Genomic DNA, 13,333 nt, shown 5'->3' with positions numbered 1-13,333 from the left:
CCTGAAACACTAACCACTACAACCCCTGCCTTGTGGGTTCAAGTGATAGAAGAACACTATTTAAAGCTTGGTATGTTTCATTCAAATAAACCATTCCTCTGACATTTTTCTTCTTTTTTCTTTTTGTTTTTTTTCTTTTTGAGACAGAGTTCGCTCTTGTTGCCCAGGCTGGAGTGCAGTGGCGTGATCTCAGCTCACCTCAGCCTCTGCCTCCCAGGTTCAAGCGATTCTCCTGTCCAGCCTCCCTAGTAGCTGGGATTACAGGCATGTGCCACCATGCCCAGCTAATTTTAGTAGAGATGGGGTTTCTTCATGTTGGTCAGGCTGGTCTTGAACTCCCAACCTTAGGTGATCCTCCCTCCTTGTCCTCTCAAAGTTCTGAGATTACAGGTGTGAGCCACCATGCCCAGCCTCCTCTGATATTTTTCTAGAACACTCTTAACTACTAGTTTTACTTGCCCCTCTCATTCTCTGCATGTCCCATTTCTAGATTAGCCATTTTTATATTTATATTATTTATTTTATATCTTTAGTATCATTTTTACATCTAATGTTTTATGTCATTATTTGTGTCTATTCTGTATTCACTGTGCTTTATGGTTATTTGTAACCTCTGTGTTGTTTTGAAGTACGTATTTATAAATTGCCCATTGGGTGTTCTAAATTTCCACCCTACTTTCCACATTATAAGGTTTCTTGTTTATTTTCTTCTAGCCAAAGGGCTAAAGGAGATTAACACTTTTTGGATTACTTTATTCCAGGAAACTAAGTCAACTATATATAAAAGCGTGTTTGTATGTAAGTGTAAGTTCATCACAAATTTCACAAGACTTATGAATTACGGTTATTTTTTCTTATTTCTAGAAGTCTGCAAAGTTGATGACCAACTGGAGCACTGTCAGGAAATCCAGGACATACATATCTGGCAAGCTCCATATATCAAAAACCAAATACTGACTATAGAGAGAGGTAACATATTAGGAAAAGTGTTTGATTTCAGCATAGACCCACTTCCTTCCATAAAAATACCTTGTAAATGTGACTTATGTGGTATGAGTTTAAAATACATTTCAGATTTATTTAGTAGTAAGAAAAATTATTTAAGAAAGATGCCTCATGACCTCAGTGCATATAGAAAACTATTCCTCAGTAGTAACCATGAAAAAACTCATATGGAAGAGAAACGTTATGAGTTTATTCGAATTGGAAAATGCCTCAGTCATAAGGAAGACTTCATTTCATATCTGAAAATTCAAAATTTAGAGCAATCTTGAACATAAGGAATGTGAGAAAGATTTCTATGGAAAGGCAGTTTTCATTACATATAAGCAAGCTTACACAGGAGAGAGTCCTTGTGTACATAATGAATGTAATAAAGTGTTCTATAATAATCCAACTCTCACGGTCCATAAAATGTCAGAAAAAAGAGAAAACTTTTATGAGTTTAATGAATATGAAAAAACCTTTGAGAAGTCCACTTTCTTGAAACATAGAGTTCATTTGGAGGTGAAACATTATAAATATATTGAAAGTGTAGGTAATTTTAACAGATCAAGCTTTCCTAACACAAGAGAGAAAACATTTGAAAGTAACAGATCAGGGGAACCTTTGTACGAGAAGTCAGTACTTAATGTAACTCACAGAACACAGAGGAGAGGAAGTCTATGGATGTGAGCAGTGTGGAAAACCATTCTATGAAAAGTCAAAGCTAACCAAACATCAAAGAATCCATACAAGGGAGAAACCCTATGAATGTAATGAATGTGAGAAATGTTTTTCTAGGAAATCTCCCCTCACTTTGCATCAGAGAGTCCACACAGGAGAGAAACCCTATAAATGTAAGGAATGTGGGAAATGCTTTTCTAGGAATTCACACCTCATATTACATCAGATAACTCACACAGGAGAGAAACCCTATAAATGTAAGGAATATAGAAAAAGTTTCTTTCATAAGTCATATCTTACAGTACATCAGAGAATTCACATGGGAGAAACCCTACGAATGTAATCAGTGTGGAAAAACCTTCATAAGCAACTCTGTCCTCATAATATATCATAAAACACACACAGGTGAGAAACCCTGTGAATGTAATGAATGTGGGAAATCTTTCTCTGGGAGTTCATATCTTATAATACATCAGAGAACTCACACAGGCGAGAAACCCTATGAATGTAAGATATGTGGCAAAACCTTTTGCCACAAGTCTGATGTCACTAAACATCAGAAGACTCACATAGGGGGAAAACGCTATGAATGTATTCAGTGTGGGAAAACTTTTAGTCATAACTCAGGCCTAAAAGTACATCAGAGAACACATACAAAGGAGAAACCCTATGAATATATTGAGTGTGGGAAATCCTTCTCTGAGAAATCAGTCCTCACAGTACATCAGAGAATACACACAGGGGAAAAACCTTATAAATGTAATGAATGTGGAAAAACCTTCTACAATAAATCAGACCTAACCAAACATCAGAGAACACACACAGGTAAGAAGCCCTATAGATGTAAGGAATGTGGGAAATTCTTCTCTAGGAATTTGTACCTTACAATACACCAGAGAATGCATACAGGAGACAAACCCTTTGTGTGTAAAAAATGTGGGAAAACCTTCTATCATAAGGCAGACTGTACAGTACATAAGAGAACACACAGAGGGGAGAAATCTTATTACTGTAATGAATGTAGGAAAACCTTTATTTGCAACTCAGTCCTCAACTCCCATCAGAGAAAACACATGGGGGAGAAGCCCGATGGGTGTAATGAGTGTGGGAAGTCCTTCTCTGAGAAATCAGTCCTTACTGTACATCAGAGAATACACACGGGAAAAACCTTATAAATGTAATGAATGTGGGAAGTACTATCATAAGTCAGATCTCACTAAACATCAGAGAACACACATAAGGGAGAAACCCTATGAATGTAGTCAGTGTGGGAAAAGCTTCAGTTGCAGCTTAGGTCTCAAAGTACATCAGAGAAGACACACAAGGGAGAAACCCTATGGATGTAAGCAGTGTGGGGAAACCCTCTGAGAAATAAACTCTCACAGCACATCCAAGGATACACATGGGAAAAAGCTTATAAATGTAGAAGTGAGAGAAATCTTTCTCAAGCAATTCATACCTCAAAATACTTAGGAGAAATCAAATAGGACATGACTCCTGTGAATGTAAAGAACTTGGCAAACCTTTTACCATAAGTCATCTTCCAAAGTAAATAAGAGAATAGGCTTAGGGGAAATTCCTAATAATGTAATGAATGTTTGAAAATCTGCTGTAAGAGACAACTACAAAGTAACTGAATACATGTAGAAGAAACACTACTGATCCATGTAGGGAATATGGGGAAATATTTTGCTATAATTTGGAATTTATTAAACAAAGCACTTCCATAGGAAATAATCTAATGACTCACATGGATATATGAAAATGTTCTTCCAGAGAATGACCATTAATAAAAATAAGATAAACCACATCTAGAGAAAACTGTCAACATTCTGTTTCTTTTGACAACTTTATGCACAAGTTTTACTCATTGTATATTAAAGAAATAATAGGGAAGATATTCAAAGAATGCAGCAAACGTAGTTGAGTCTATATCAAGAAATGTCATTTTACTAAGCAAGATAATTCATATTGAGTTAAAGTCATAACAGATATTTTGAATGTGAAGACATTAACAAATATTCAGACTTTATTATATCTGAAGATTGTGTTAAAGGAAATGTGTCAGTTTAGGAAATAATGAATAGAAATTTTCTTCTAGATACAATATTATCCTGAAAGTCATGTTTTAAAAAAATCAGTCATGTTTTGTTCTAACCCCAAATTTTTAAATAGGAATGTAACTGTAAACAGAATTCTATACAAATAATAACTGTAGAGTATGAAGATTTTTTTAAAGCACAAATAAATTGAATAACCTTTTCAGTCTCTGAGTCCACTTTTGGGGAAAGAGTGTTACCCCATGGCCCTTTCTATCATGAGCATCTCCTGTCCTTGATTAGTCTGCCCTCCAACTATACTGTTGCCTCTGCATTTTCTGCCTAATGGACCTACCCTTAGGGGAGCTCAGGATGGACCACCCTCTTACCAGAACATACATTGGGACCAGCCAGAGGCAGTGGGATATAGGTTGTCCTTGAGGCTGCATCTGCACCTCTTCCTAGGTGCAGAGACTGGAAACCACATTAAGTGTGTGTACAAAGCTAGAGGACCACCTAGAAACTCTAACCCATGTGAGTTTGGTCTCCAATTCAGAGCCACAGGAAGCTCAGTATAGCTTACTTTTTTTAATCCAAGCCTATTGACTGAATTTTAGTGAACCCTCTTAGGTGGGCTGGTGTAGTTTTAGTGAAATATTTCATAACATAACTATCAGTGTACATATTGCAGCTTGGAAGTAAAGTATTGCAAAAGTAGTTGAAGTATCTGCATGTCATTCCCAAATTTCTTTAACTTCCTATAACCTTTACCACCTTTAAGCCTTATTTTAAACTTGGTTTTTATTGATACCATGTCTCATTACTTTCATTCTTTATTTCCATATATACACATATACTATTGTGGATGTACAATAACATATTTTGTTGTTTTGCAAGTATTTGCAAAAGTTAAAGTTATTCAGCTTTTGTCTTCAAATGCATGGTTTTGACCTTTTTGCCTGCTGATATGTTTAGCTTTACTTATTTTAATAAAGTATAATAAATAACTTTGTGTAACTATAAAACATTGTCTATTTTCCTGTTTATGAAATTTCAAAATTTTGTTTCACTATTAAAACAATGTATGATAATTTTTATAAATCAACTTAAGTATAATTTAAACATGGTAAAAGATATCCTATTTTGCCAATTTTATGAGTGATGTGGTTTGGGGCTCTGTGTCCCCACCCAAATCTCATCTTGAATTGTAATCCCCATGTATTGAAGGAAGGACCTGATAAGAAGTGATTGCATCATGGGAGTGGTTTCCCCCATGCTGTTCTCATGATAGTGAGGGAGTTCCCACAAGATCTGGTATTTTCAAAAACATCAGTTTCCCCTGCACTCACTTGCTGTCTCCTGCCATCCTGTTAAGAAGGTGCCTGCTTCCACTTCACCTTCCACCATGATTGTAAGTCTCCTGAGGCCTCCCCAGTCACTCTGAACTGTGAGTAATTAAACTTCTTTTGTGTATAAATTACCCAGTCTCAAGTAGTATCTTTATAGCAGTGAGAACACACTAATACAATGAGTTTTTACAACAGTATACCCTCATGTAGTAACTACCACACTTAAGATACAGAGCAGAATCTACAAAGAACTTAAATTTACAAGAGAAAAACAACCCATCAAAAAGTGGGCAAAGGATATGAACAGACACTTCTCAAAAGAAGACATTTATGCAGCCAACAGACACATCAAAAAATGCTCATCATCACTGGGCATCAGAAATGCAAATCAAAACCACGATGAGATACTATCTCATACCAGTTAGAATGACGATCATTAAAAAGTCAGGAAACAACAGATGCTGGAGAGGATGTGGAGAAATAGGAATGCTTTTACACTGTTGACGGGAGTGTAAACTAGCTCAACTACTGTGGAAGACAGTGTGGCAATCCTTAAGGATCTAGTACTGGAAATACCATTTGACCCAGTGATCCCATTTCTGGGTATATACCCAAAGGATTATAAATCATGCTACTATAAAGACACATGCACACGTATGTTTATTGTGGCACTATTCACAATAACAAAGATTTGGAACCAACCCAAATGTTCATCAATGAACCCCACAGGCAGTCAAAAGCCTCCTGCATTCCTAAAGTTTTGGGTTTCTTCTTGATGGACGTTCCATCAGGTGTTTTTGCAGTTTTGGAAATCCTAAAAATTCCTACAATCTTTTTTTTTTAACAAAATATTTTCTCTATTTTGTTCCTTAACTTGAACACTTTCCAGAAGAAGACATACTTGTGGCCAAAAAGCATGTGAAAAAATGCTCAATATCACTAATCATTAGAGAAAACAAATCAGAACCACAATGAAATACCATCTCACAATAGTCTAAATGGCTGTTATTAAAAGTCAAAAGCTAACATGCCAGTAAGGTTGTGGAGAAAAGGGAACACCTATATAATGCTGATGGGAATGTAAATTAGTTCAGTTATTGTGGAAAACAGTGTGGCAATTTCTAAAAGAAATTAAAACAGAATTACCATTTGATCCAGTAATCCCATTATTGGATGTCTACCCAAAGGAATAGAAATCATTCTACCTTAAGGACACAGGCTGTCACCCCTGTTATTAAATATAGTATTGGAAGTTCTAGCGAGGGCAATCAGAAAAGAGAAAGATATAAAGGGCCTCTAACTTGGAAAAGAAGAAATCAAATTATCCTTGTTTGCAGGTGATATGATCTTACATTTGGAAAAACCTAAGGACTCCACCAAAAAACTGACAGGATTAAAAAATTCAGTAAAGTTGTAGGATAGAAAATCAGTAGCATTTCAATATGCCAACAGTGAACAATCTGCAAAGGAAATTTAAAAGGCAATCCCATTTACAATAGCCACAGATAAAATTAAGTACCTAGGAATTATCAAAGGAAGTGAAGAATCTCTGTAATGAAAACTATAAAACACTGATGAAGTTGAAGAGGACACCAAAAAATGGAAAAATATCCCATGTTCATGGATTAGAAGAATCAATATTGTTAAAATGTCCATACTACTTAAAGCAATCTACAGATTCAGTGCAATTCCTATCAAAATACCAATTACCTTCTTCGTGGAAATAGGAAAAACAGCCAGGCGCGGTGGCTCACGCCTGTAATCCCAGCACTTTGGGAGGCCAAGGCGGGTGGATCACCTGAGGTCAGGAGTTCGAGACCAGCCTGGCCAATATGGTGAAACCCCATCTCTATTAAAAATACAAAAATTAACTGGGTGTGATGGTGGGCCCCTGTAATCCCAGCTACTGGGGAGGCTGAGGCAGGAGAATCACTTGAACCCAGGAGGCAGAGGTTGCAGTGAGCCAAGATCACACCACTGCACTCCAGCCTAGGAGAGAGAGTGAGACTGTCTCAAGAAAAAAGAAAGAAAAGAAAAGAAAAAATAATCTTTAAATTTATATGGAACCACAAAAGACCTGGAATAGCCAAAGCTACTCTAAGCAAAAAGAACAAAACCAGAGGAATCACATTACTTGACTTCAAATTATATTACAGAGGTATAGCAACTGAAACAACATGGTACTGGCATTAAAACATTTAAGCCAATAAAACAGAATAGAGAACCCAGAAGCAAATCCACACATCTACAGTGAACTCATTTTTGACAAAGATGCCAAGAATGTATACTGAGGGAAAGACAGTCTCTTCACAAATAGTGCTGGGTAAACTGGATATTCATATGCAAATAATGAAACTAGACCCTTATCTCTCATCATATACAAAAACAGATCAAAGTGGATAAAAGACTTAAATCTAACACCTCAAACTGTGAAACTACTACAAGAAAACATTGGGGAAAATCTCCATGATGTTAATCTGGGCAAAGACTTCTTAAGCAATACCCCACAAGCACAGGCAACCAAACCAAACATGGACAAATGGGACCACATCAAGTTTAAAAGCTTCTGCATAGCAAAATATACAATCAACAAAGTGAAAAGACAACCCACAGAATTATAGACAATATTTGCAAACCACCCCTCTGACACAGGATTAATAACCAGAAAATAGGCCCAGCACGGTGGCTCATGCCTGTAATCCCAGCAATTTGGGAGGCTGATGCAGGCGGATCACAAGGTCAGGAGTTCGAGACTAGTCTGGCCAATATGGTGAAACCCTGTCTCTACTAAAAATGCAAAAATTAGCCTGGTATGGTGGTGGATGCCTGTAGTCCCAGCTACTCGGGAGGCTAAGGCAGGAGACTTGCTTGAACCCAGGAGGCGGAGGTTGCAGTGAGCTGAGATCATGCACTGCACTCTAGCCTGGGCCAGAGAGCAAGACTCTGTCTAAAAAAAAAAAAACAAAAAAAAACAAAAACAGAAAATATATGGATCTCAACTCTATAAGAAAAAAAATCTAATAATCCAATCAAAAATGGGCAAATGAGTTGAATAGACATTTATCAAAAGAAGACATACAAATGGCAAACAGGCTTACAAAAATGTGCTCAACATCATTGATCATCAAATAAATGCAAATCAAAACTACAATGAGATATCTCACCCAGTTAAAATGGCTTATATCCAAAAGTCAGGCAATAACAGATGCCGGCAACAATGTGGAGAAGAGAACTCTCATACACTCTTGGTGGGAATGTAAATTAGTACCACTATGGAGAACAGTCTGGATGTTCCTTAAAAAACTGAAAATGGACCTACCATATGATCCAGCAATTGTACTTCTGGATATATGCTCAAAAGAGAGGAAATTAGTATATCAAAGAGATATCTGCACCCCTGTGTTTGTTGCAGCACTGTTCACAGTAGCCAAGATTTGGAAACAACCTAAGTGTCCCTCGACAGATGAATGGATAAAGAAAGTGTGTTACATTTATACCCAATGAAGTACTATTTAGCCATTAAAAAAAATGAGGCCCAGTCATTTGCAACAACGTGGATGTAACTGGAGATCATTATGTTAAGTGAAATAAGCCATGCACAGAAAGACAAACATCACATGTTCTCACTTATTTATGGGCTCTAAAAGTCAAAACAATTGATCTCATGGAGATAGAGAGTAGAAGGATGCTTATCAGAGGCTTGGAAGGGCAGTGGCAGGGGACTAGAGGGTGAGGGAGGTGGGGATAGTCAATGGGCCCAAAAAATAGAATGAGGCCAGGCCCGGTGGCTCACACCTGTAATCCCAGCACTTCGGGAGGCTGAGGTGGGCAGATCACGAGGTCAGGAGTTCGAGACCAGCCTGGCCAATATAGCGAAATCCCATCTCTACTAAAAATACAAAAATTAGCAGGGAGTGGGGCATGCGCCTATAGTCCCAGCTACTCAGGAGGCTGAGGCAGAAGAATCACTTGAACTTGGTAGGTGGAGGTTGCAGTGAGCCGAGGTCAGGCCACTGCACTCCAGCCTGTGCAAGAGTAAGACTCTGTCTCCAAAAAAAAAAAAAAAGAAGAATAGAATGAATAAGCCCTACTATTTGATAGTACAATTGGGTGACTATAGTCAATAATAAATTGTACATTTTAAAATAACTTAGAGTGTAATTGGATTGTTTGCAACTCAACAGATAAATGCTTGAGGGGATGGATCCCTCACTTCCCCAGATGTTCTTATTTCACATTGCATGCCTGTATCAAAACATCTCGTGTACACCATAAATATACACACCTACTAAGCACCCACAAAAATTAAAGAAATTTTTTAAAACTTAAAAAAATACATGCATGCATATGTTCATTGCAGCACTATTCACAATAGCAAAGATGTGGAATCAAACTCCCATGTATGGTAGACTGGATAAAGAAAATGTGGCAATATACACTATGGAATATTACACAACCACAAAGAAGAAAAAGATATCCTTCATAGCAACATGGATGGAACTGGAGGCCATTATTCTAAGCAAACTAATGCAGAAACAGAAAAGCAAATACCACATGCTCTGATAAGTGGGAGCTAAACATTGAGTACATATGGACACAAAAGGTAAGTATCAGCACCAGGGACTACCTGAGGGTGGAGGATGCGATGAGGATGAGGGTAGAAAAACTACCTATAGCCTGGTGCAGTGGCTCACACCTGTAATCTCAGCGCTTTGGGAGGCTGAGGCAGGCGAATCACTTGAAGTCAGGAGTCGGAGATCAGCCTGGCCAACATGGTGAAACCGCATCTCTACTAAAAATACAAAACTTAGCCTGGTGTAGTGGCACATGCCTGTAATCCCATCTACTCAGGAGGCTGAGGCCTGAGAATCACTTGAACTGGGAGGTGGAGGTTGCAGTGAGTGAAGATTGTGCCACTGCACTCCAGCCTGGGGTGACAGAGTGAGACTCCATCTCAAAAAAAAAAAAAAAAAAAAAAAGAAAGAAAAACTACCTGTGAAGTACTTATTACCTGGGTGAGAAAATAATCTGTACAGCAAACCCCTGCAACATGAAATTTACCTATGTAATATACCTGTACATGTACCTCTGAACCTAAAAGGTTAAGAAAGAAGCGTGTTATATATTAATCCAATTATATCAATAATCACTTTAAATGTGAATTGTCTAAATAAAGCAATTTAAGGAACTATCAGAGTGGATCATAAAACAACTATAAGAAGCCCACATTATATAGGAAGACAGATAAATTGAAAGTAAAGAGACGGAGCAAGATATACCATGCCAATATTAATCATAAGAAAGCTAGAGTAAGTATATTAATTTCAGTCAGAGTAGACTTTAGAACAAGGAAAATTATCAGGGATAAAGGAGGGGCATTACACAATGATAAAGCGTTCAACTATCCAAGAAGATATAACAATCTTGAATGTGTATGCACCTAACAAGAGAGTGTCAAAATACATGAGGCAAAAACTGTTAAGAACTGCAAGGAGAAAGACAAATTCACTATTATAATTGGAGACTTCAACACTCTTTCATCAGTGATTGATCCAGGAGACAGAAAAACAGTAAGAATATAGTTGAACTAACCAATTTACATTTACAGGATATTTCATGTAACAACAGCAAAATACACATTCTTCTCAAGCTCACATGGCATATACATCAGGATAGATCACATTCTGGACCGTAAAATATACAACAAACTTAAAAGGATAAACATCCAAATATGGTTTCACAACACAATGGAATTAAACTAAAAATCAATAGCAAAAAGAGAGGAAATCCTAAAGTATTTGGTGATTAAGTAAGACACTTCGGGTCAGTATCACTAATCATCAAAGAAGTACAAATTGAAACCATAATTAGATATTGTCTCACACCTTTTAGGATTACTAAGATTAAAAAAAGGAACATGTTTTGGCAAGGATGTGGAGAAACTGGAACTGTTTTTCACTGTTGGTGGGACTGTAAAATGGTGCAGCTACTATGGAAAACAATATGGAGGTTACTAAAACAATTTAAAATAGAACTACTATATGATTCAGCAGTTCCACTTCTGAGTATGTATCCTAAAAATTGAAATTAAGATCTCAAAGAGATATTTGCACTCACATGTTCATTGCAGCATTATTCACAATAGCCAAGATGTAGAATCAGCCTAAATGTCCACTGACAGATAAATTTTTAAAATATGGTATATACATAAAATGGAATGCTATTGAGCCTTAAATAAAGGTATTCTGCCATATGCAACAACATGGATGAATTGTAAGGACTTTACACTAAGTGAAATAAGCCAGTTACAGGAGGACAAATAGGGCATGATTTCAGTTATATTGAGGTACAGGAAGTCTTCCCTTAACATCATTGACAGGTACTTGGAAAATGTAACGTTAAGCCAGCTAAAGGACATATAACAAAGCCAGTTTTTTCCCCCCATCAACATTGTAGGGGAACAACTATTCAAGAACCTTCTGTACCTCGGTTCACTTAAAGTCACAGTTCCAAGAACCTATCAATGACATTGAAGACTTACTGTATCTAAAAGAGTCAAATTCATAGAATCAAAGAGTTGAATGTTTTTTGTCAGGGTTTGGGGATACGGAGGAATGAGGAGATGCTATGCAGCAGGTTCCAGGTATGCAAGACGATTACATCCTAGAGCTCTCGTATGCAACTTTGTGTCTACAGTTAGCAATACCGTATTGTACACTTAAAAAATCGTTGGTTGGGTGTGGCGGCTCACGCCTGTAATCCCAGCACTTTGGGAGGCCGAGATAGGCAGATCATGAGGTCAGGAGTTCGAAACCAGACTGACCAACATGGTGAATCCCCGTCTCTACTAAAACTACAAAAATTACCCAGGCGTGGTGGTGCTTGCCTATAATCCTAGCTACTCGGGAGGCTGAGACAGGAGAATTGCTTGAACCCAGGAGGCGGAGGTTGCAGTGAGCTGAGATCACGCCACTGCACTCCAGCCTGGGTGACTGAGGAAGACTTCATCTCAAAAAAAACAAAACAAAACAAAATAAAACAAAATATGTTAACAGGGTATAGATCATGTTAAATGTTCTTACCATAATAAAAAGGTGTGTAAAAGAAATATACTTTACATTCTCTTACATATGTCTTACAATAACTAAGTTCATATATGCCACTGAAATTAAAATTTCGGCTGGACACAGTGGTTCATGCCTGTAACTCCAGCACTTTGGGAGGCTGAGACAGGTGGATCACCTGAGGTCTGAAGTTCAAGACCAGCCTGGCCAACATGGTGAAACCCTGCCTCTACTAAAAATACAAAAAATTAGCCAGGTGTGGTGGCAGGCAACTGTGATTCCAGCTACTCAGGAGGCTGAGGCAGGAGAACCCCTCGAACCCAGGAGGCAGAGGTTGCAGTGAGCTGAGACTGTGCCATTGCTCTCCAGCCTGGGCAACAAGAGCAAAACTCCATCGCAAAAAAAGGAATAATTCATGAAGTAAAAAATAATAAAAGTAAGAACAACAGACTTCTAAATAATATATGGATTAAAAAATGTCTTATGAGAAATTCAAAACTATATTGAATTAAGTGAAAATACAACCTATCAAAATATGTGGAGTAACCAAAGATAATGTTATATTCTTTGCTTTAAAGTCATATACATCTTAAATAAATCAAGAAGAAAAAAACCCTTTCATATTTACCCAAACATGTAGTGTTTCTGATGCTCTTTATTAGTTCTTTAAAATCTGAGTCTTTCTAATATCATTTCTTTTCATCTATAAGAACTTTCTTTAGCGTTTCATATAGTGAAGGTCTGCTGGATATAAATTTTCTTTATCTGAAACGTCTGTTTTTAGCCTTCATTCTTTAGAGATACTTTTATTGGCTATATAATTCTAGATCAACCTTTTATTCTTTTAGAACTAAAAATATGTTTTTCCACTGTCTTCTACCTACAATTTAAATGTCTCCCCCCCTTTTTTTTCAGTTTAACTCTCATATTTTTAGTTTTGGGTTTCTTCATATTCATTCATCTTGTTTGGGATTAAATATTATTTTTGTACAATTTTTTCTCTCCTCTCCTAGAACTCTAATTCTGTATAAATTTAGACCTTTTGGTTGGTTCCAGAGTTAAATGTTCTATTTTTTAAATTGTTTATTTCTATCTCTTCTTTACATTGGGCATTTTCTGTTGATTGTGCTTCAAATTTACTTACTCTTTCCTTTGCCATTTCTATTATAGTATTAAATTTATTCAATGAATTCTATATTTTATATTTTTCTGTTCT

The 13,333-nt window shown here is 37.0% G+C and overlaps 1 protein-coding gene across 1 annotated transcript; it reads left to right on the top strand.

Moving 5' to 3' along the window:
• Positions 1-1,895: 1,895 nt before the first annotated feature.
• LOC119620581 (uncharacterized) lies at positions 1,896-5,156 on the top strand (the record flags this gene model as incomplete). Its single annotated transcript, XM_073019522.1, has 1 exon — positions 1,896-5,156. A coding segment is annotated over one exon (945 nt), but the record flags the coding sequence as incomplete, so codon positions are not given.
• Positions 5,157-13,333: the final 8,177 nt, after the last annotated feature.

The sequence above is a fragment of the Chlorocebus sabaeus genome, chromosome 9 (assembly GCF_047675955.1).
Source record: "Chlorocebus sabaeus isolate Y175 chromosome 9, mChlSab1.0.hap1, whole genome shotgun sequence".
Lineage (NCBI taxonomy): Eukaryota > Metazoa > Chordata > Mammalia > Primates > Cercopithecidae > Chlorocebus > Chlorocebus sabaeus.
This window is presented reverse-complemented; position numbering and strand designations above follow the sequence as displayed.